Raw genomic sequence first — 22,015 nt, forward strand, 5'->3', positions numbered from 1 at the left:
CTTTTTTTTGGGATAAACATTTGGAAGGGGCTTCAGCTGTTTGTACTGTTAAGCTGGAAGTTGGTTATTCTTTACAGTGTAATATCAGGCTAAATCTTTTATATTAAATTATACAAAATGTTTTACCTTTATAGATCATACTGGAAAATTTTAATGTTGATGTTTTGTGTTCCTTTAACTTCTAAGTGAAAATGAAAAATACAATGTTAGTTTTATTATTTTCTTATACTGCTAAATTAAACTGTCAGTTTCACATTGCGATCCTTCCTACTTGTAAAGACAGTGTGATAGTGAATTGTTCTTTATTAGTAACACACCATAAAAAACTGCACTTCGCAAGAAATGGTATTAGTTTGCAGTAGGCCATTTTTTAGTTTGATGTTATAGGTGTTTGAACATGTATCAGAAACTTTAGGACTTTAAGGGTTTATTTATGAAAACTCCGAGAGAGATAAAGTGGATGGAGATAAAGATCCGGACAGTCATCTCCTAAGTACAATGTTACATGTTGTGTTTGAAAAATGGTACTTAGGAGATGGTTGGCTGGAACTTTATCTCCATCCACTTTAACTCTATCCAAGGCTTAATAAATGGACCCATTAATCCCTAGTGATCTTAGCAGAATCATATAATAGATATTTAAATAGAAAAACACAAATAGAAACGTCGTCTACAACTTTTTGTTATGTTTCCTTCTAGATAAAAAATACAGTGTGATTGTTATTGATCCGCCATGGGAGAATAAGTCTGTCAAGAGGAGTAAGAGGTACAGTACCTATATTGTTTATCCTATTGCCCATGTCACCATAGTTATCTTGTATTTTTTCAAGATTTCCCATTGTAACACTAAGGGGGACATTGCATTACCGTGGGTAATTGACCAGCCCGGGGCTATACAATTAGACCCAATGATGGCACTCCTCTGGGTTTTTTATCATGATTGCAACCGGCGTTCACAGACATATCGTTGGTAAACACTGGCGGACGGGCCACTGATGTATCGGCCGCTCAATAACAGCGGATATATCGCTGGCCAGTGTGTACCAACGATATGTCTGGAACGCCGTCGTTCACAGACATATCGCTTCACCCCTGCAGCACACACGATGACCAATTTGTCTACAGATATATTGGTGTATCGTTGTGTGTGTACGGGCGGTCAGTACACGTGCTGCAGCAGCCAATGGTGAGTAACGGCTGAACTGGATAGAAACAAGTAAATGCCCGCCCAGTTCAGGCAGTGTGTATGCACAACACACTGCCCGATCCGGCTATAGATATACAGTATCTGCAGATTCATTGATCTGCGGATATATCTGTAAGTGTGTACCCTGCTTAAGAGTCAAGAGTCAGTTTTTTAAGAATCAGAGAGACGAGAATATTCTTGAAAGCAGAGGGGACGGTGCCTGATGACAAAAATAGGTTGAAGAGATTGGCAAGATGGGAACAGGCGAGAGAAGGAGCTGAGGGTATTAAGGGGAGAGTTGAAACAGGGGCAGGACTGGGTAAGGGCTATCATTTCACCTTCAGATATTGGGTAGATGGAAATCACAGTTGGCAGGATGGATGGTGTCAAGGAGGACCTGGCGGAAGATGATGTACTGACAGATGGTTTCATTTTAGATGTCAAATGGAGAGTGATTGGCATTTGAGGGGATCGGGCAGATGAGGGGGTGGAAGGTAGTAAATGGGTAACTGGGGGTTGGGGGAAACAAGCTTTTTGAAATAACACAGGATAGGGAAACAGCAGCACTGTAGGAGAACAACATACATTTGAAGTGAAGGAAGCCTGCTTGAGTGAGCAGACATTACCCAAATTCTGTTATTATAGTCCAAAATTTCTGCCACCATTCAGAATATTATGACCATGAAAAAAGCCATAACGTTAGCTACAGTATAGCACAACATTGTGTCAGTATATCTGCACAGTTAAGAGTATCACAGCCTTATTAATATAAGATTATAAGTAGCCTAAGCGATGAGTTCTGGTGAGAATAACATGCTACTAAGATAAGTTTATTAATAAGCAAACATATGTACAATGCTTTAAAGGACAAATGACAATAAAATGTTTCAAAAGTTTAACAAAAACAAACATAAGTAATGAAAACTTAAAATAAAGACAAGAAAACAAAAAAAAATTTTGTCCAAAGGAATTGTTGCTTGATTTTAGCATAAAAAGTTATGGACAATTCCAGTTTGACTGGACCCCAGAAGACCAGCTCATGTGGATGCATGCCAAATAGAACATGACTGGTTAATGCTTTGAAGGAGGACTGCATTCTAGCAAAGTTCCTCATATTGGAAACTTAGGGGGTGCCCCTGGAACTGCTCATTGTAATGTAGTATAAAAGGAAATGAACGGCTTTATAATGTTGCGTAATATGAACTTGGGCACCGTAATAAGACACAATGTGAATTGGGGACACTGTATGTTATAATGTGAATTGGGGGTACTGTGTTGTATAATGTGTACTGGCAGCCCTACAATGTGACATAATGTGAACTAGGGCTCTACCATAGTTCATAAAATGAACTAGGGCACTAAATTAACAACTGATGCAGAGAGGTGTCAATCAAGAAGCATTGGTACAGGGGCCCCTTCAAAATGTTGCTATTGGGCCCAAACATTTATGGCTACACCCCTGATTGCCGCTTAAAAAAAAAAAAAGGAAGTTCGGCCGGGAACTTGCACCTCCGGCAAACTCGGACATCATTACATACGTCCCTATAAGTCATTTTAACCGGATGGTCCATGTCATTATGTTGATCAATAACATCCATAAATGCTTCCTTGTTGCCACGCAAGAAAATCAACAAATAATCTATGAAGCGAGTATAATAAACAGTCTGTGTGGCAATGGTATCATCAGTAAAGAATATTTGATACTCTGTTTCAAACATAAATATGTTTGAGTACAATGGGGCCACACTCAAACCCATTGCACAGCCAACGCATTGGCTAAAATCTTGCATCAGAAAATAAATTTTTAGTAAGATTCATACTGTAGATACTGTGATTATTTCTTTCTCTTGCGTCCTAGAGGATGCTGGGATCCACATTAGTACCATGGGGTATAGACGGGTCCACCAGGAGCCATTGGCACTTTAAGAGTTTGAGAGTGTGGCCTGGCTCCTCCCTCTATGCCCCTCCTACCAGACTCCGTTTAGAAAATGTGCCCGGAGGAGCCGGTCACAGCTAGAGGAGCTCTACAGAGCTTCTTTAGAAAAAGTTTTTTTTTTTAGAGTTTTTTATTTTACAGGGAGGCTGCTGCTGCTTCGTGGGACTAAGGGGGGGAGTAGTGTCTGCCCTGCGGGGTCTGAGCCACTATCTCCGCTGACAGGACACTGAGCTCCTGAGGGGATCGATCGTTCCCTGGCACAGGGGATTGCTCACCCCAACAGCATGCCGCCACCCCCTTACAGAGCCAGAAGATTGGTGGCGAGTGAGTCACCGACCCCCCTAGCAAGCGGGGGTCCGGTGTGAAGATGGCGGCAACAGGGTATGGAGCGCAGTACTAACTGCGCTCCGGGGCTCAGCGGTACATAGTGCGGCGCTGTGAGGGGCGCCCTGAGCCAGCGCCTACACCCTACACTGGTCACAAAGCCTGTCGGGGTCCCGGGATCTCTGCCAGCATAATTCATCAGGCCAGTAAAATCCTATGAAGAGCGGGAAGACAGCGCCATTTTGGGGGCTGAGCTTCTCCTCAGAGCGGACCCAGCTGCATTCAGCGCCATTTTCCTGCCTGCACAACGCTGTCAGTAAAGAGCAAGTTCCTCCAGAACAACTCCAGCTATCTCTCACGGTACCAGGGGGTTGTAGAAGTGGGGGCAGGCTGTATACAGGCTGTGTAACCTATTAAGGTGCACAGTCAGCTCTGGTTGGGGGTCTCCCTTTACCTTATAAGCGCTGTGTGTGGGTTGGCTCCAATCTCGGTGTCTCTCTTGCCATTCTTGGGGGTGAAATTCTGTCTGCCCTCCCCTGCGTGTGTGTGCAGTGTCTGTGGTTTCCATTAAGCTATGTCCAGGGACTCTGTCATATGTTGCAGAGGATATGTCCTCTCAGGATGATCCCATTCCATGTAATCAGGATTGCACTGTTTTAGCACAGATACCAGCAAGGGAGCCTGAGTGGTTATCCTCTATCAAATCTATGATTTCTCAGATTTCTACTAGGGTTGCACAGAATGAGTATGCAAATCAGGCTTTACAGAGCTTTATGGCAGTCTGGCCCGGTTCTGTTACCTCAGGACCCCCCGCTGTATATTCCCAAAAACGTGCTCTTGCACAGTTTATGCAGGATGACACGGATACCGATTCTGACACTGAGGACGGTTATGGGGATGTGTTGAGGGGGGCAGCATCTCTTGCAAAAGGGGTGCAGTTGATAGAGGCCATTAGGGATGTGTTGAATATTACTGATACAACACCTGTGCAGGTTGAGGAGGCTTACTTTACTGAAAAAAAGAATTAAATGCTATTTTTGAAAAAGCCTGGGAAAACCATGAGAAAAAATTCCAGATCCCTAAAAGGGTCCTGGCGGCATTTCCTTTCCCTGTGGAGGATAGAAAACAAATGGGTAAACCTGCCCATTGTTGACGCGGCTGTATCCAGACACTTAAAAAAGGTGGTTTTACCTGTTCCAGGATCAACCGCCTTGAAAGAGCCGGCTGATTGTAAAATTGATAATACGCTCAAATCCATGTACACGGCTTCAGGGGCTATATTACGTCCCGCTATTGCCAGTGCTTGGATTGCCAAAGCTATAGTAAAGTGGTCAGGCACATTTCTCGAAGATTTGGATACTATGGTTAAATCTGATGTTGAGTTGTTTTTCACGTAACATTCAGTATTCGGCAGGATTTCTTATAGATTCCATGAAAGACCTGGGTTCCATGGCTGCAGGAATTTCTTCTATGTCTGTCTCAGCTCGTCGAGGACTGTGTGGCTGCGACAGTGGTCTGCCGACGCGGAATCCAGGAGAAGTGTGTAGACCCTACCCTACACAGGTCAGGCTCTCTTTGGGGAAGCGTTGGATGCGTGGATATCCACGGCTACGGCGGGTACGTCTCCTTTTCTTCCCTCAGCTGCACCTGCTACGTAAGAAACTCTTTTCTTCAACTGCATCACAACCCTTTCGGGCTGCCAAGCCACGAAAGGCCAGACCGTCCAACACCTTCTTTAGGGAAGGCCGGGCCAAATCCAAGAAACCAGCTGCGGTGGGTTCCCAGGAACAGAAACCTGCTTCAGGTACGCCGAAGTCCTCCGCATGACGGTGAACTGCACACCCTGGAGGTGGGGCCGGTGGGAGCGAGACTCAGGCTTTTCTGTCACGTCTGGGTGTCGTCCGGCCTGGATCCCTGGGTGCAAGATATTGTGTCCCAGGGGTACAGGCTGGAATTTCAAGATCTCCCTCCTCACCGATTCTTCAAATCAGGCTTTGCTGGCAGACAGGGCTGTCCTGCAGGCAGCCGTCCAGAAGTTGGTGGAAGCACAGGTTATTGTACCAGTCCCTCCTCATCTGCAAAACAAAGGTTACTATTCGAACCTTTTCGTGGTACTGAAACCGGATGGTTCGGTGAGGTCCATTCTGAACCTAAAATCGCTAAATCCCTTTCTGAATGAGTTTAAGTTCAAAATGGAATCTCTAAGGGCGGTGATATCAAGTCTGGAAGAGGGGGAATTAGTGGTATTCTTGGATATCAAGGATGCGTACCTCCACATTCCGATTTGGTCGCCGCATCAGGCTTATCGCCGATTCACACTGTTGGACTGTCACTACCAGTTCCAGGCTCTGCCATTTGGCCTCTCCACAGCACCGAGGGTTTTCACCAATGTGTTGGCGGACAGGGGGTAAACATAATTCCTTATCTGGATGATCTGCTGATAAAGGCATCGTCCAAGGAGAAGCTGTTACAGTCCATCCTTCTTACGACACACCTGCTCAGGGAACACGGTTGGATCCTGAATCTTCCAAAATCAACTTTGGAACCAACCAGGAGGTTGTCCTTTCTGGGAATGATCCTCAACACGGAAGTGCAGATGGTGTTTCTTCCAGAGGAAAATGCGTTGGTGATGCAAACAATGGTCCAGGATGTCCTGAAGCCAGCCCGGGTGTCGGTTCATCAGTGCATTCGCCTTCTGGGGAAGATGGTGGCTTTCTTACAAGGCTCTACAGTATGGGAGGTTTCATGCTCGGTCCTTCCAACTGGATCTCCTGGACAAGTGGTCGGGATCCCATTTACATATGCACCAGAGGTTATGTCTGTCACCAAAGGCCAGGATTTCACTCCTCTGGTGGTTGCAACTACCTCACCTTCTGGAGAGCCGCAGGTTCGGGATTCAGGACTGGATCCTTCTAACCACGGATGCAAGTCTCCGATGCTGGGGCGCAGTCACTCAAGGGGAGACCTTCTAAGGAAGGTGGTCAAGTCTGGAAGCCGGCCTGCCGATAAACATTCTAGAACTAAGAGCCGTCTACAACGGTCTTCTCCAAGCGGCCCATCTTCTGAGAAATTGGGCCATTCAAGTGCAGTCGGACAATGTAACGACAGTGGCTTAAATCAACCGACAGGGCAGAACGAAGAGCAGAGCTGCAATGTCAGAGTTAACAAGAGTCATCCTCTGGGCAGAAAAACACGTGTTGGCGCTGTTAGCAATCTTCATTCCGGGAGTAGACAACTGGGAAGCGGACTTCCTCAGCAGAAATGATCTCCATCCAGGAGAGGTGGGACTCCATCCGGAGGTGTTCATGGAGGTAACAGATATTTTGGGTGTACCTCACATCGACATGATGGCTTCTCGTCTCAACAAGAAGCTGCAGCGTTATTGTTCCAGGTCGAGGGACCCGCAAGCAGTGGCGGTGGACGCCCTAGTGACTCCGTGGGTATTCCAGTCGGTGTACGTGTTTCCACCACTCCCACTCATTCCAAGAGTGCTAAAGCTCATAAGGAGAACAAGGGTTCATGCGATCCTCATTGCTCCAGACTGGCCAAGAAGGTCTTGGTACGCGGATCTTCAGGATCTACTGCTAGAAGAGCCGAGGCCTCTACCTCTACGTGAGGACCTGCTGCAGCAGGGGCCGTTCGCCTATCAAGACTTACCACGGCTGCATTTGACGGCATGGAGGTTGAACGCCAGATACAAGCTCGGAGGGGTATTCCGAACAAGGTTATTGCTACCTTGATACAGGCTAGGAAAGGAGTAATGTCTAAACATTACTATCGTATTTGGAATAAATATGTATCTTGGTGTGATTCCAAGAAGTTTCCTACGGTGGAGTTTCAACTGGGACGGTTTCTCCTCTTCCTGCAAGCAGATGTGGGTATGGGCCTGAGGTTGGGATCCCTAAAGGTTCAAATTTCGGCCCTATCCATTTTTTTCCAGAAACAGTTGGCTGCCCTCCCTGAGGTTCAGACTGTTTTGAAAGCAATTCTGCACATCCAACCTCCCTTTGTGCCGCCTACGGCGCCCTGGGATCTTAACGTGGTGTTGCAGTTCCTCCAGTCGTACTAGTTTGAGCCTCTACCATTGGTTGAGGTCAAGTTTCTCACGTGTAAGGCTGTCACTTTGTTGGCCTTAGCTTCTGCTAGACGTGTGTCGGGTTTGGGGGCTTTGTCTTGTAGAAGCCCATACTTTATCTTCCATGAAGGTAGGGCTGAGCTTCGGACACGTCAGCATTTTCTTCCGAAGGTTGTGTCGGCATTTCATATCAACCAACCTATTGTGGTGCCAGTTGCTACTGACTCCTCAATTTCATCAAAGTCCTTGGATGTTGTAAGGGCTCTGCTCTTAAAATCTATATGAAGAGGACTGCTCGTCACAGAAAATCGGAGTCTCTGTTTGTCCTGTATTATCCCAATAAACTTGGGTGTCCTGCTTCTAAGCAGACAATCTCTCGCTGGATCAGGTTCACTATCCAGCATGCGTATTCTACGACAGGATTGCCGTGTCCTATGTCTGTTAAGGCCCACGCTACTCATAAGGTGGGTTCTTCCTGGGCGGCTGCCCAGGGTGTCTCGGCTTTACAGCTTTGCTGTGCGGCTACTTGGTCTAGGTCTAACACGTTTACAAAGTTCTACAAGTTCGATACTTTGGCCGCTGAGGACCTGAAGTTTGGTCAATCACTCCTGCAGGAGCCTCCGCGCTCCTCCTCCCATTCTGGGAGCTTTGGTACATCCCCATGGTACTAATGTGGACCCCAGCATCCTCTAGGATGTAAGAGAAAATAGGATTTTGGTTACCTACTGGTAAATCCTTTTCTCGTAGTCCGTAGAGTATGCTGGGCGCAGCGCTTTGTTTTCCTGCTATCGTTATTTGGTTCAGTACAACTTCGTTTTAGTTGAGTACTGCATTGTTACTTGGTAAGTAATGTTTCAGCTGTTGCTGAGTAGTTCAAGCTAGTTAGTTTGATGTGCCTTGTATGTGTGAGCTGGTGTGAATCTCGCCACTATCTGTGTAAAATCCTTCTCTCGAAGATGTCTGTCTACTCGGGCACAGTTTCTAGACTGAGTCTGGTAGGAGGGGCATAGAGGGAGGAGCCAGCCCACACGCTCAAACTCTTAAATTGCCAGTGGCTCCTGGTGGACCCGTCTATACCCCATGATACTGATGTGGACCCCAGCATCCTCTACGGACTACGAGAAAAGGATTTACCGGTAGGTAACCAAAATCCTATTTTTTTTCTCTTTATTTTGAAAAGTGGAGGGCAGTATAATACAGCATATAGACACATCCAGAAATATAATTAATTTGGGTGTAATTCAAGGAACGCTGCATAATATATTGCACAACTATCCAAAAAATAGTAGTATAGTCCACTTGAATTTTATATTTTTAGAAAACGTACAAAACGTAACAAGTGCAAAGAACAAAACAAAGCACAGGTACCGTATTCGGTTGGGGGGAGGAAAAGGGAGATCATATGAAAAACGGTAGGGTCCAATCTGCGGATAAAGCAGTGAGTGATACTGTGATTATTTCATGCACAAATTCATATCAGGACCCACATATTGAGGGTGTCCAGTCAAGATTTACTTATGTTGTTACATTGGTTGTTATGGTGATAGGCAGTCAGCAGTGACTCATCTTTACTGACGTCACTGACTATGCACCGCTGACCGGGTGTTAGGTCCTGCTTCCGGGGAGTTCACTGTGGTGCACATGTTTATAAAGTAAGCTTATGCCATTTATTCTTTTTGCCTGATGAAAGCAACATCACAATAAAGGCACTGAACTATTACTGCATATTCTGCTGTTTATGTCATGCTCATTATGTACCTGGAGTGCTGTACCTCTTGGATTTTACATATACTAGGGTCCGGCAATGCCACTTAAATATACTTAAAAATGCCACGATAATAAAGGCGTTGAAACATTGTTTTTGCTATCTATCTTTCTACTACGTCCTAGAGGATGCTGGGGACACTTCAAGAACCATGGGGTATAGACGGGATCCGCAGGAGACATGGGCACTTTAAGACTTTAAAAGGGGTGTGAACTGGCTCCTCCCTCTATGCCCCTCCTCCAGACTCCAGTTTAGAATCTGTGCCCAGTGAGACTGGATGCACACTGAGGAGCTCTCCTGAGTTTCTCTGAAAAATACTATTGTTAGGTTTATTGTTTTCAGGGAGAACTGCTGGCAACAGTCTCCCTGCATCATGGGACTGAGGGGAGAGAAGCAGACCTACTTCTGTGAGTTTCAAGGCCTTGCTTCTTAGGCTACAGGACACCATTAGCTCCTGAGGATCTGAACGCTAGGTACGCCTAGATTCTCGTTCCCAGAGCCCCGCCGTCACCCCCCCTTACATAGCCAGAAGTCAGAAGACGGGTGAGTAGAAGAAGATCAGAAGACTTCAGTGACGGCTTTGAGGTACCGCACAGCGGCCACGATGCGCGCCATGCTCCCACACACACAGCGGCACTACAGGGTGCAGGGGGGGGGGGGGGCGAGCGCCCTGGCCAGCATAAAATCCTCATTTTGAGACTGGCTATGTGGTATTTAAGTGCCTAGGCACTAAATCCGAACCCCCGCCAGTATAAATAATTAAAAAAATAGCGGGGCTGAAGTGCGCCATTAAGGGGGTGCGGCTTAGCCCTCACAGCCCTCATCAGCGCCATTTTCTCTTTACAGACCTGCAGAGTCGCTGGTCCTTCCTCAACACTGCTGTATCAAGTAACAGGGTGCAAAACGGGTGGGGGGCACAGTTAATTTCGTGCTAGATTAATGATATAAAAGCGCTAACAGGTCTGAGGCATTATATAAAAAGTTTCAGAACCGGGATAGGCGCTGGGTTGTGAGCTGGCACACTCCCTCTGTGTTTCTCTGACAGGCTTTACTGTGGGTCTATCCCCTATATGCCCAGTGTGTTTGTGGTGTCGGTACACGTGTGTCAGCATGTCTGAGGCTGAGTGCTCTTCCCAGAACGCCGACGCCTAATTGGGTAAATGTTTTGAGTGCTTTGAATGCGAATGTGGCTCTATTAAATAAGAGATTGGATAAGTCTGAGTCTCAGACCCAGGCATGGAAGAAATCCGTGGAGGATGTGTTGTCACAAGTTCAGACCCCCTCGGGGTCACAAAAGCGTTCTTTTACCCAGATAGCAGATACAGATACCGACACGGACTCTGTCTCCAGTGTCGACTATAGTGATGCCAGATTAAATCCGAAGCTGGCTAAGAGCATTCAGTACATGATTGTGGCGATAAAAGATGTGTTACATATCACGGAGGACCCTGCTGTTCCTGATAGAAGGGTCTGTATGTATAAATGAAAGAAACCTGAGGTCACGTTTCCTCCCTCTCATAAACTGAACACGCTGTTTGAAAAGGTTTGGGAAAATCCTGACAAGAAGTTTCAGATTCCCAAGAGAATTCCGGTGGCATATCCGTTCCCCTCTCGGGATAGGGAAAAGTGGGAGTCACCCCCTACTCTATATCACGGCTGTCCAAAAAGGTGGCGCTTCCGTCTCCTGACACGGCAGCCCTAAAGGAACCTGCGGATCGTAAGCAGGAAAATGCATTGAAATCCATTTATGTCACTACGGGTACGCTGCTCATACCTGCCGTTGCTTCGGCGTGAGTGAGTAGCGCTATTGAAAAGTGGGCAGATAACTTGTCATCTGAGATAGATACCCTGGATAGGGATAGCATTCTTTTGACACTGGGTCATATCAGGGATGCTGCAGCCTACCTTAAGGAAGCTGCGAGGGACATTGGCCTTTTGGGATCAAGGGCCAATGCCATGACAGTCTCAGCTAGGAGAGCATTGTGGATTCATCAATGGAATGCTGATGCTGACTCTAAGAAGGCGATGGAGTCTCTGCCATAATGGTGGTGTCTTGTTTGGTGACGGCCTCGCTGACCTGGTATCTACGGCTACCGCGGGTAAGTCATAATTTTTACCTTATGTACCTGCACAACAAAAGAAAACGCACCACTATCAGATACAGTCCTTTCGGTCCAATAAATACAAAAAAGGACGAGGGTCTTCCTTCCTTGCTTCTAGAGGAAGAGGAAAGGGAAAAAGGTCACCGGCTGTGGCAGGTTCCCAAGAGCAGAAGTCCTGTCTGGCTTCTACCAAATCCACCGCATGACGCTGGGACTCATCTGTGGGAGTCCACACCAGTGGGGGCACGTCTCCGACTCTTCAGTCATTTCTGGGTTCGTTCGGCCCTAGACCCATGGGTATTAGAAATAGTGTCCCAAGGGTACAAACTGGAGTTTCAAGACGTTCCCCCTCGATGATTTTTCAAATCGGCCTTACCAGTTTCTCTTCCGGACAGGGAGGTGGTATGCGATGCTATACAAAAGCTATGTCGAAATCAAGTCATTGTCACGGTGCCCCCGTCACAACAGGGAGATGGCTTTTATTCGAGCCTGTTCATGGTCCCGAAGCCGGACGGCTCGGTCAGACCCATTCTGAACTTAAAATCCCTCAGTTTCTATCTAAGAAAATTCAAATTCAAGATGGAGTCTCTCCGAGCAGTGATCTCCATTCTGGAGGAAAGGTATTTTATGGTGTCGGTCGACATAAAGGATGCCTACTTACACGTCCCCATATATCCTCCACATCAGGCGTACCTGAGGTTTGCCGTTCAGGATTGTCATTACCAATTTCAGACGTTGCCGTTTGGTTTGTCCACGGCTCCGAGGGTTTTCACCAAAGTTATGGCGAAAATTATTGTTCTCCTGCGCAAGCAAGGAGTCACAATTATCCCGTACTTGGACGATCTCCTGATAAAAGCGAGGTCCAAGGAACAATTACTGCAGAGCATGACGCTCTCTCTGACAATTCTGCAACAACATGGTTGGCTCCTAAACTTGCCAAAATCACAGTTGGATCCAACGACAAGGCTGTCGTTCTTGGGCATGATTCTGGACACGGAATTACAGAGAGTTTTCCTTCCAGTGGAAAAGGCTCTAGAAATTCAGAGTCTGGTCAAACAGATTCTGAAACCAGCAAGAGTGTCGATTCTTCAATGCACTCGGTTGCTAGGGAAGATGGTGGCGGCCTACGAGGCCATTCAGTTTGGCAGATTCCATGCCAGAGTGTTTCAGTGGGACCTGTTGGACAAATGGTCCGGGTCCCATCTGCACATGTACCGACAGATAATCCTTTCTTCCAAGACCAGAATCTCCCTCCTCCGGTGGCTGCACGGCTCTCACCTCCTAGAGGGACACAGGTTCGGGATCCAGGACTGGATCCTGTTGACCACGGATGCGAGTCTCCGAGGCTGGGGTGCAGTCACACAGGGGGAAAATTTCCAGGGAAAATGGTCAAGCCAGGAAGCTTGTCTACACATAAACATTCTGGAATTAAGGGCCATTTACAACGGCCTTCTACAAGCGGAACATCTTCTTTGCGATCTGCCCGTTTTGATTCAGTCGGACAACATAACAGCAGTGGCGTACATAAACCGCCAGGGCGGAACGAAGAGCAGAGCGGCAATGGCAGAGGCCACAAAAGTTTTCCGCTGGGCGGAAAGGCATGTAAGCGCTCTGTCAGCGGTCTTCATTCCAGGTGTGGACAACTGGGAAGCAGACTTCCTCAGCAGACACGATCTCCATCCAGGAGAGTGGGGTCTTCATCAGGAGGTCTTTGCAGAAGTGACAAGTCATTTGGGAATTCCTCAAATAGACATGATGGTGTCTCGTCTCAACAAGAAATTTCCGAGATATTGTTCCAGGTCGAGGGACCCTCAAGCAATAGCGGTGGACGCCCTAGTGACACCGTGGGTGTTTCAGTCGGTATATGTGTTCCCTCCGATTCCACTCATTCCAAAAGTGATAAAGATCATAAGAAGAACAAGGGTTCATGCAATCCTCATTGTCCCAGACTGGCCAAGGAGGACATGGTATCTAGATCTTCCGGAATTGCTCATAGGAGATCCCTGGCCTCTTCCTCTACGAGAGGATCTGTTACAGCAGGGGCCGTGCGTGTACCAAGTCTTACCGCAGCTTTGTTTGACAGCTTGGAGGTTGAACGCCGGGTCCTAACCCGAAAGGGTATTCCCAGTGAAGTCATTCCCACACTGCTTCAGGCTAGAAAAGAAGTAACGGCGAAACATTATCACCGTATTTGGAGAAAATATGTGTCTTGGTGTGAATCCAAGAAGGCTCCTACGGAAGAATTTCAGCTGGGCCATTTTCTCCATTTTCTGCAAGCAGGTGTGGATGCAGGCCTAAAGTTAGGCTCAATTAAAGTACAAATTTCGGCCTTGTCAATTTTCTTTCAAAAAGAATTGGCCTCCCTTCCGGAAGTTCACAGACTTTCATGAAAGGCGCGCTGCACATCCAACCTCCCTTTGTGCCCCCGGTGGCACCATGGGATCTTAACGTGGTGTTGCAGTTCCTGCAATCTCATTGGTTTGAACCTTTGCGTAAAGTAGAGTTGAAATTCGTCACTTGGAAAGTGATCATGCTGTTGGCCTTGGCCTCTGCAAGGCGGGTGTCGGAATTGGCGGCTTTGTCTCACAAGAGCCCATATTTGATCTTCCTTGAAGATAGAGCGGAGTTGAGAACTAGTCAACAATTTCTGCCAAAAGTGGTGTCATCGTTTCACATGAACCAACCTATTGTGGTGCCAGTGGCTACTGACGCTTTGGCGGAATCGAAGTATCGAGATGTGGTCAGAGCTTTGAAAATTTATGTAGCCAGAACGACTCAGATTAGGAAACGGAGGCTCTGTTTGTCCTGTATGATCCCAACAAGATTGGGGCTCATGCTTCCAAGCAGACTATTGCTTGTTGGATCTGTAATACGATTCAGCAAGCTCATTCTACGGCTGGATTGCCGTTACCGAAATCGGTGAAGGCCCATTCTACCAGAAAGGTGGGCTCTTCCTGGGCGGCTGCCCGGGGGGTCTCGGCATTACAGCTTTGCCGAGCAGCTACTTGGTCGGTTTCAAATACTTTTTCAAAGTTTTACAAGTTTGATACCCTGGCTAAGGAGGACCTCTTGTTTGGTCAGTCGGTGCTGCAGAGTCATCCGCACTCTCCCGCCTGTTCTTGAGCTTTGGTATAAACCCCATGGTTCTTGAAGTGTCCCCAGCATCCTCTAGGACGTAGGAGAAAATAGGATTTTAATACCTACCGGTAAATCCTTTTCTCTTAGTCCGCAGAGCATGCTGGGCGCCCGTCCCAAGTGCGTACTGTATCTGCAGTTATTGGTTATGGTTACACACGTGTTGTGTTGCATTTATAGTCAGCCTGTTGCTGTTGTTATTCATGTCATTGCATGTGTTGGGTTGAATGCCATGTTGTACAACATGCTTGAGGTGTGAGCTGGTATGTATCTCACCTTAGTTTAAATCAAAATAAATCCTTTTTCCTCGAAATGTCCGTCTCCCTGGGCACTGTTCCTATAACTGGAGTCTGGAGGAGGGGCATAGAGGGAGGAGCCAGTTCACACCCCTTTTAAAGTCTTAAAGTGCTCATGTCTCCTGCGGATCCCGTCTATACCTCATGGTTCTTGAAGTGTCCCCAGCATCCTCTACGGACTAAGAGAAAAGGATTTACCAGTAGGTATTAAAATCCTATTATCTATCTATCTATCTATCTATCTATCTATCTATCTATCTATCTCTAAAATATATTTATTTCGGGCAGCACGGATGGTGTAATGGTTAGCATTACTGCCTCAAAGCACTGAGGTCATGGTTTCGATTCCCACCATGGCCTAACTGTGTGGAGTTTATATATTCTCCCTGTGCTTGCGTGGGTTTCTTCCAGGTACTCCGGTTTCCTCCCACAATCCAAAAATATACTGGTAGGTTAATTGGCTCCCAACAACAAAAAAATTAAATGAGATTATATTACCTGTGCAGTGAGCAGGTATGTCTAATGGAGTGAGCGAGCTGATTGTCGGATTGAGGTGAGGAGACAAGCGGTGCTGCGGGCGGCTGGGGGAGCTGCGATCGATGGCCGGCGGAGGGAGCTGGCTGCAGGGGGACATGTCTGCGGTGGCGGGGGGAGGCGCTGCAGAGAGAGAGGTGCCTGGCCGTCCTCCAGCCAAGCACCCCTCTTCCTGCAGCGCCTCCCCCCACCGCCACAGATACGTCTCCCCGAATTCAGCTCCTCCGCCGGCCCCCAATCTCTGCTCTTCCCCCCCGCCGCCATGTGCACCCTTGGCCGCTGCTGTCAGTGCATCTGCAGCCGCTTACAGCAGCGGCAGGAGAGAACCCTGTGTACGGCCAAATCCGACAGTCGGATTTGGCCGTCCATTGAATAGGGGTTGTCGGATTCATTCCGACAACTGCATGTCGGAATGGATCTGACTCTTATTGAATATACCCCTTAGAAGTAAAAATAGACCATATTTTGTAACCTATCCTGTAAAAAAAACAAAAAACCTTTATACGTAAACACCAACCCCCCAATACGCCAACGAGGGTGTTTTTTAATTATTTTTTTTAATGCAAATTCTGTTTTATTAATAAAGAAACAACAGTGTACAGCTCAAGAGCATATCAGACAATACAAAAATTGTAGCAATAAGAACTGACATTTCAATAGTTGTCCAACAATACAGAAAATGAATACACTGTGTATTATCTTTAGTCTACTGAACTTGAGACCGTAATCACTATTGTACTACAGTATTAATAATAATAAGAAAAATAGAGCGTAGAGAAAGCATGAAGGGAAAAAGAGAAGAGAGTAGAACTGCTATCACCATCACAACCCCAAGGTGTCGTGGAGGGAGAGCGTAACATATAGGTCCGGTATTCCTGCGTTTCCTTAAATTGAAGCCAGTCGAACCAGGTGGCTGTGAACCAAGATGCGGATTGTTCGGAAGATGATGTTAGGTCTTCCATTGCCATGTAGAAGTCGATTCTCTGAAACCATTCAGAAATAGGAGGTGGTATGTGAGATCTCCAAAAGCACGGAATGCTGGCCCTAGCAGCGTTTATTAAGTGCCGCAATAGAGAGTTTGTGAATTGGGATAGGGGGAGATCTATTAAGTTAAGTAACCAGAACTCAAGAGTCTCTGGCACTGGAAATCCTGTAATTTGCCTAGTGATAGACTGGACTTGCTGCCAGAAGGCAGTCAACCCTGGGCATCGCCACCAAATATGGCACGGAGTGCCACGAGATTGGCCACGCCTTCAGCAAAGCTCCGATACACTTGGAAACATTTGGTGAACCCGGTCTGGGCATCGATACCATCTCGAAACAATCTTATACTGTGTTTCTAGTACTTGTAATGAAGGTGAGCTAGCAAAAGTAAACCGAAAGACACGGGCCCATTGTTCCGAGGTCAACTCTTTACCCATATCCTCATGCCAAGCCGTAACAAATGCTAGGGGTCGGGAAGGAGTACTAGTAACACAGTGTGTCTACAGTAAAGATATTAGATGTCGTGGCTAATTTTCAGAAAGACATAAGGATTCGAAAGTCGTCGGCTTCCACCCTTATTGCACGTGCCGGCAATGCAGCTAAGTAATGCCGAATTTGTAGGTGTCCGGCCGAACCTATCAGGTGGCTCAGACGAGAAATCCCGGCTTTAGCCCAAGCTGATAGAGGAGATAAGGAAAGGGGGCTAGAAGGTAGATCCGGGTTAAATAGTAAAGGTGTCGGCAATGAAGGGCCCGAGCTAAAGAGGTCCATATATCTATATTTCTTCCATAACTTAAGGGTCGGGTCAAGGGTAGGATGTTTCACACACAGAATTTTTTGAAGCCAGGGGAGAATGTGAGAGGGGTTACCTGCAGCTTCTTCAGCAATTAGTGGCCATTGCTTAGTGGAGGTGAATCTGAATTTCAATAATTCTGGACAAATGTACTGCGTGGTAATAACTGATAAAATGAGGCAGTTGCAGTCCACCTTCAGTGCGGGTACGGGTCAATGTGGATTGAGAAAGTCGTGCCCCTTCCGTCCCCAAATAAAGCGACCAACAGATGACTGAAACGTGGTATAAAAGGAAGTAGGTACTGATATAGGTAAAGTTTGGAGTAAGTATAAAACTTTAGGGAGAATTGTCATATTTACTGTATTAATCCTACCCAACCAAGTAAGTTGAAGTGCAGACCATTTATTAAAGTCTGTGGTAATCTTATATAGCGAAGGGAGAAAATGTAAATTATATAATCAGTGATTTCTTTAGTCAAAAAAACTCCCAAATACTTTAGCTGTGTAGGATGCCACTGAAACGGTAACGAGTCCCAGATTCCTTCAATTACTCGGGTAGGGGTTGAAATATTCAAGGCAACCGATTTGGTGAAGTTAATCTTAAAATTGGATAGCAAGTTAAACCTATGGAATTCTTGCATGAGAGCCGGGAGGGAAGTTACTGGGTCCGTCAGGGTGGCGAAAAAGTCGTCTGCATATAATGCAGATTTATGTTCCCGATTACCAGCCCGCACCCCATGAATGTTCAGATTAGCCCGAATAGCTCTCGCCAGTGCCTCCATACAGAGGACAAATATAAGCGGGGACAAGGGACATCCCTGTCTTGTGCCATTTTGTATCCAAAAGGGATCGGAGAGGGCACCGTTCACTCGAACCCTAGCTGATGGAGATCTATAGAGAGTTAAATATGACTAAGGTAGGTCGGACCCAGACCCATGTGCCCGAGAAGACCCTCCATGAATTGCCAATCGATCCTATCAAAAGCCTTCTCCATGTCGGTGGACAGAAGGACCATATGGGAGGACTGGTCCGAGCAAGATGAACAAGATCAATAACTTTTGATGTATTATCTTTAGCCTCTCTACCTAAGACAAATCCCACCTGGTCCCCATGCACCACTGACGGGAGAAGGCGACCCAAGCGACCTGCAAGCAATTTAGCAAAAAGTTTGATATCACAATTCAGAAGGGAAATAGGTCTGTAACTCATGCACTGGGTGGGGTCCTTACTCTCCTTTGGAATCACGGTTATATGTGCTTCAAGGGCCTGCAGAGAGAATCCTATCTTGGCAGAAATAGAATTACACACTTTCAAGAAGAGCGGTAGTAAAGATTGTTTAATGCAGGGCTGGCCAAACCTGTCCTCGAGATCTACCAACAGTTCCTGTTTTCTAGGCCTCCTGGAGATCTGTAGAATTGTCAGTTAGGACTGAATGCAGCACATCTTAATTAGTAATGACTACACCTGTGCACCAGCTAGGTGGTCTGGAAAATGTGAACTGTTGGTAGATCTCGAGGACTGGTTTGGCCAGCCCTGGTTTAAAGGCTTTATAGTAGCCGACTGAGATGCCATCCGGGACCGGGCTTTTACCAGTTGGCGTTGCTATCAGCGCTGTTTCTAGCTCTTCAATGGTAAAGGGCTGATCCAAAGCATCCAGATCAGCGTCAGTAAATCTTGGAAAATCAACCTCTGCAAGGTATCTCTGTTTCAGTACCTGTAAATCACAGGTAGTTTGGGAAGATTGATCCTTTCTAAGATTATAAAGGCAATCATAATATCTTTGAAAAGAATGAGCAATCCGAGGCAGTGTATACGCAATATGTCCCCCCGCCTCATGGATAAAATGAACATAGGACTGCACTCTCTGGGCCCTCAACGCCCGAGCAAGCATAGCGCTGGGTTTGTTGCCCCAAAGGTAAAATTTATGACGACATTTAGTCATTCCCAATTTAGTTTTATCCCATAAAAATGTATTAAGGGCTTGGCGGGCTTCAGTTAGTTCTAGAAAAACCCCAGCATCAAGGGAAGATTGATGCCAGACCTCCAGGGTCGCTATTCGTTCGATGAGCCACAGTCTCTGTGCAATTCGCTCCTTTTTGAGTTGAGAGCCAAGCTGTATACATCTACCTCGAATCACACATTTATGTGCTTCCCAGATTGTGACTGCACTAACATCTGGAGTGTCATTAGTTACAATATAATGAGATGGCGGAAGCGAGATCAGCCTTTAAGCGAGGATCCTGGATCAGCAAGTTATTAAACCGCCACGACCATGCTTTTGTAGGGGCCAAAGTAATATCAACAGACACATACACTGGAGCATGGTCTTACCATGTGATATGACCGATCGTGCTTGAAGGAAAAAGGTGAAGAAATCTATGCTCAACTAGAAAATAGACTGGACGTGAGTACATAGTGTGAGGGGAGGAAAAGAAGGTGTAATCCTTTTCTGTCGGATGTTGAGTTCTCCATAAGTCCATCAACTGGAACTCACAAAGAAGTCGGCTAATTCGGCAGTGGTCACGTGTCAGTCATCTAGTCTAGTCGATGAAGGGAAACAATCCCAGGGTCTAACGACCAGTTAAAGTCACCACCCAGGATCAGACAGCCCTCTTTAATGGGTTCTGTCTTTGGTTTTATTTAGTAGCGTATACATTAACAAGAGTATAAACCCGGTTATAAATTGTACATTTAAGAACCTGACATCGACCTTCTTCCAGAACTACATGAGAAATATCCATAATCGGGAGCCGACGTGAAAATAAGATCGCAACCCCTAGGGACTTACTGAGAGGGTTATTGTTGCAAAATACGTGTGAGTAATAGTAATTTCCAACTTAGGGGAGGCCTGACATTTGAAATGAGTCTCCTGGATAAACACAATATCTATGTGTTCAGCCCAGAGCTCGCGTAATAAGGTAGACCTTTTTTCAGGGATATTAAGCCCCTTCACATTGAAGGAGCACAACCTAAGGGCAGAAGACATTGAAAAATTTGAGTTTACATCTTACAGTGAATATTAGAGGCAACTTCAACTTACCGAACATGTGAGGGGGGCCCATGATCAGGCCGAATTGTAAGCACCGGGCTGTCACGGTGAGAGGCAGAAGAACAAAGGAAAGAGAGAGAGAAAGAAAGACAGCAGAAAAGAGAAGGACAAAAAAAGAAGATCCAATGCCAAAAACACAAAATTATATGGCATTATCAATATATCTTATAAATGGTAAGTTCACCGCAGTTAAGCCGTAGGGAACTTATACCTACGACTTAAGAGCCAAAACAGGCATGCGGTCAGACCCAACTGGGGCACAGTAGGGACAGCACAACCCAGGAACATGGATAAAACAACATATAACTAGGGAGATACAAAAAACAGTTGACTCCAATATTATATAATAGAAGTATCCCTATATCCTAAGTAAAGCAATGGGATCAAACAACTCTATTCAATGAGAAACATAGAATAGGCAATTGAATGCAGCAAATTCAAGTAGTAATCCTAATAATGGAAAAGGGGGAGAGAAAAGTGGTGGTGGGGCGGGTGTAATCATTGCAAAGCAATATTACTAAGCAAGTAAACTCTAAAATAGTATCTTTGGTGTGAGATAGGTCCAGGCATGTGGCGTTGAGCCCCCTACGAGATTTTGACTGACGTCTAAGAAACCGGACATGACCCAGAAAACTGTGCTCCACCTGACAACTATAGAACGAAGAACAATATGAATCAAGTCTCAGCATCAATACGATCCGGGGGTGTCCTTGCCGTACCCCGTTTCCTATTGCTGACTGGGGTCCACGATGCATGGGGAACAGGAGGTGTCGGAGGATCAAAACGGTGGTGTGATAGTGTCCAATCCGTTAAGACAGGTTTAGGTGTAGACAATGCAGAACGAAAATTGTCCAAGTCCTCCGGTGTATGTAGTATGACCTGTCGACCTTCATGAGAAGCTTGTATATTGAAGGGTAAGCCCCAGCGAAATCGTATACCCTTCCCTTTGAGAACATCTGTAAGGGGCTTGAGAGATCTACGCTGCTGAAGTGTATGCCATGACAAATCAGGGAAGGTATGAATTACGGTATTGTTGAATTCTAATCGCTTCAAGTTGCGGGCTTTAGCAAGTATCTCCTCTTTTATATGATAATAATGAAGGCGGCAAATGACGTCTCTAGGAGCCTCAGAAGTAAGACCTTTCGGCCTTAGCGCCCTGTGAGCCGTATCGAATAGTAGAACATTGTCCGGTTTAGCATCTATAATCTCATTAAATATCTTAGTGAGGGCGTCAATTATACCTGAACCATGTATGTCCCCTGGTTAACCCTTGAACGCGTAAGTTGTTTCTCCTACCTCTATTGTCAAGGTCATCTTGACGCCGCCATAACGCCTTCAATTCCTGAGCCAGAAGGGCGACGGTGTCACAGAGTTTCCATTGGAATGAGGAGTCCTCATCCACCTGATCCTCCATATCTGAAACTCAATGGGATATTTGAGAAATATTGGCCTGGAGGACGGAAATCTCAGATTTGACAGTGTCACATATCTTTTGTTCCAAATCCAGAAAGTCTCTTTTGGTAGGTAAATCTTTTATAGTAGCAAGAGAATGCAAGTAGGTTAAGACGTCAGCCATGGAGGCGTCACTGCCAGTATCCAACTGTGAAGGGTCAGCCCCAGCCATCTTCTTGGCGTCGCCAGGAGAACCGGACAACGAGGACGATGAAAGTGTGTCTTCGTTATCTATTTCCAGCTGAAGATATCAAAATAGATTAGATTGTAGAGATTTGTCGCCAGATCTCTTGGCTGCAGGAGTTTGCCCCCTCTTTCTTAGTTTTCCCCATCAGCAGATGCAATGCATAATGATATACAGGGAAACAGGGGAATGTCTCAATAT

The 22,015-nt window shown here is 46.2% G+C and overlaps 1 protein-coding gene across 5 annotated transcripts in view; it reads left to right on the plus strand.

Annotated features, from left to right (window-relative positions):
- Positions 1-22,015, plus strand: part of METTL4 (methyltransferase 4, N6-adenosine) — a 576,485-nt gene that overhangs the window by 224,991 nt on the left and 329,479 nt on the right. For all 5 annotated transcript variants that reach the window (XM_063923557.1, XM_063923556.1, XM_063923558.1 and 2 more), the window contains exon 4: positions 700-766. In XM_063923557.1, the coding sequence (XP_063779627.1) occupies positions 700-766 (67 nt within the window). The remainder of the gene's footprint in view (positions 1-699; positions 767-22,015) is intronic.

The sequence above is a fragment of the Pseudophryne corroboree genome, chromosome 5 (assembly GCF_028390025.1).
Source record: "Pseudophryne corroboree isolate aPseCor3 chromosome 5, aPseCor3.hap2, whole genome shotgun sequence".
NCBI lineage: Eukaryota > Metazoa > Chordata > Amphibia > Anura > Myobatrachidae > Pseudophryne > Pseudophryne corroboree.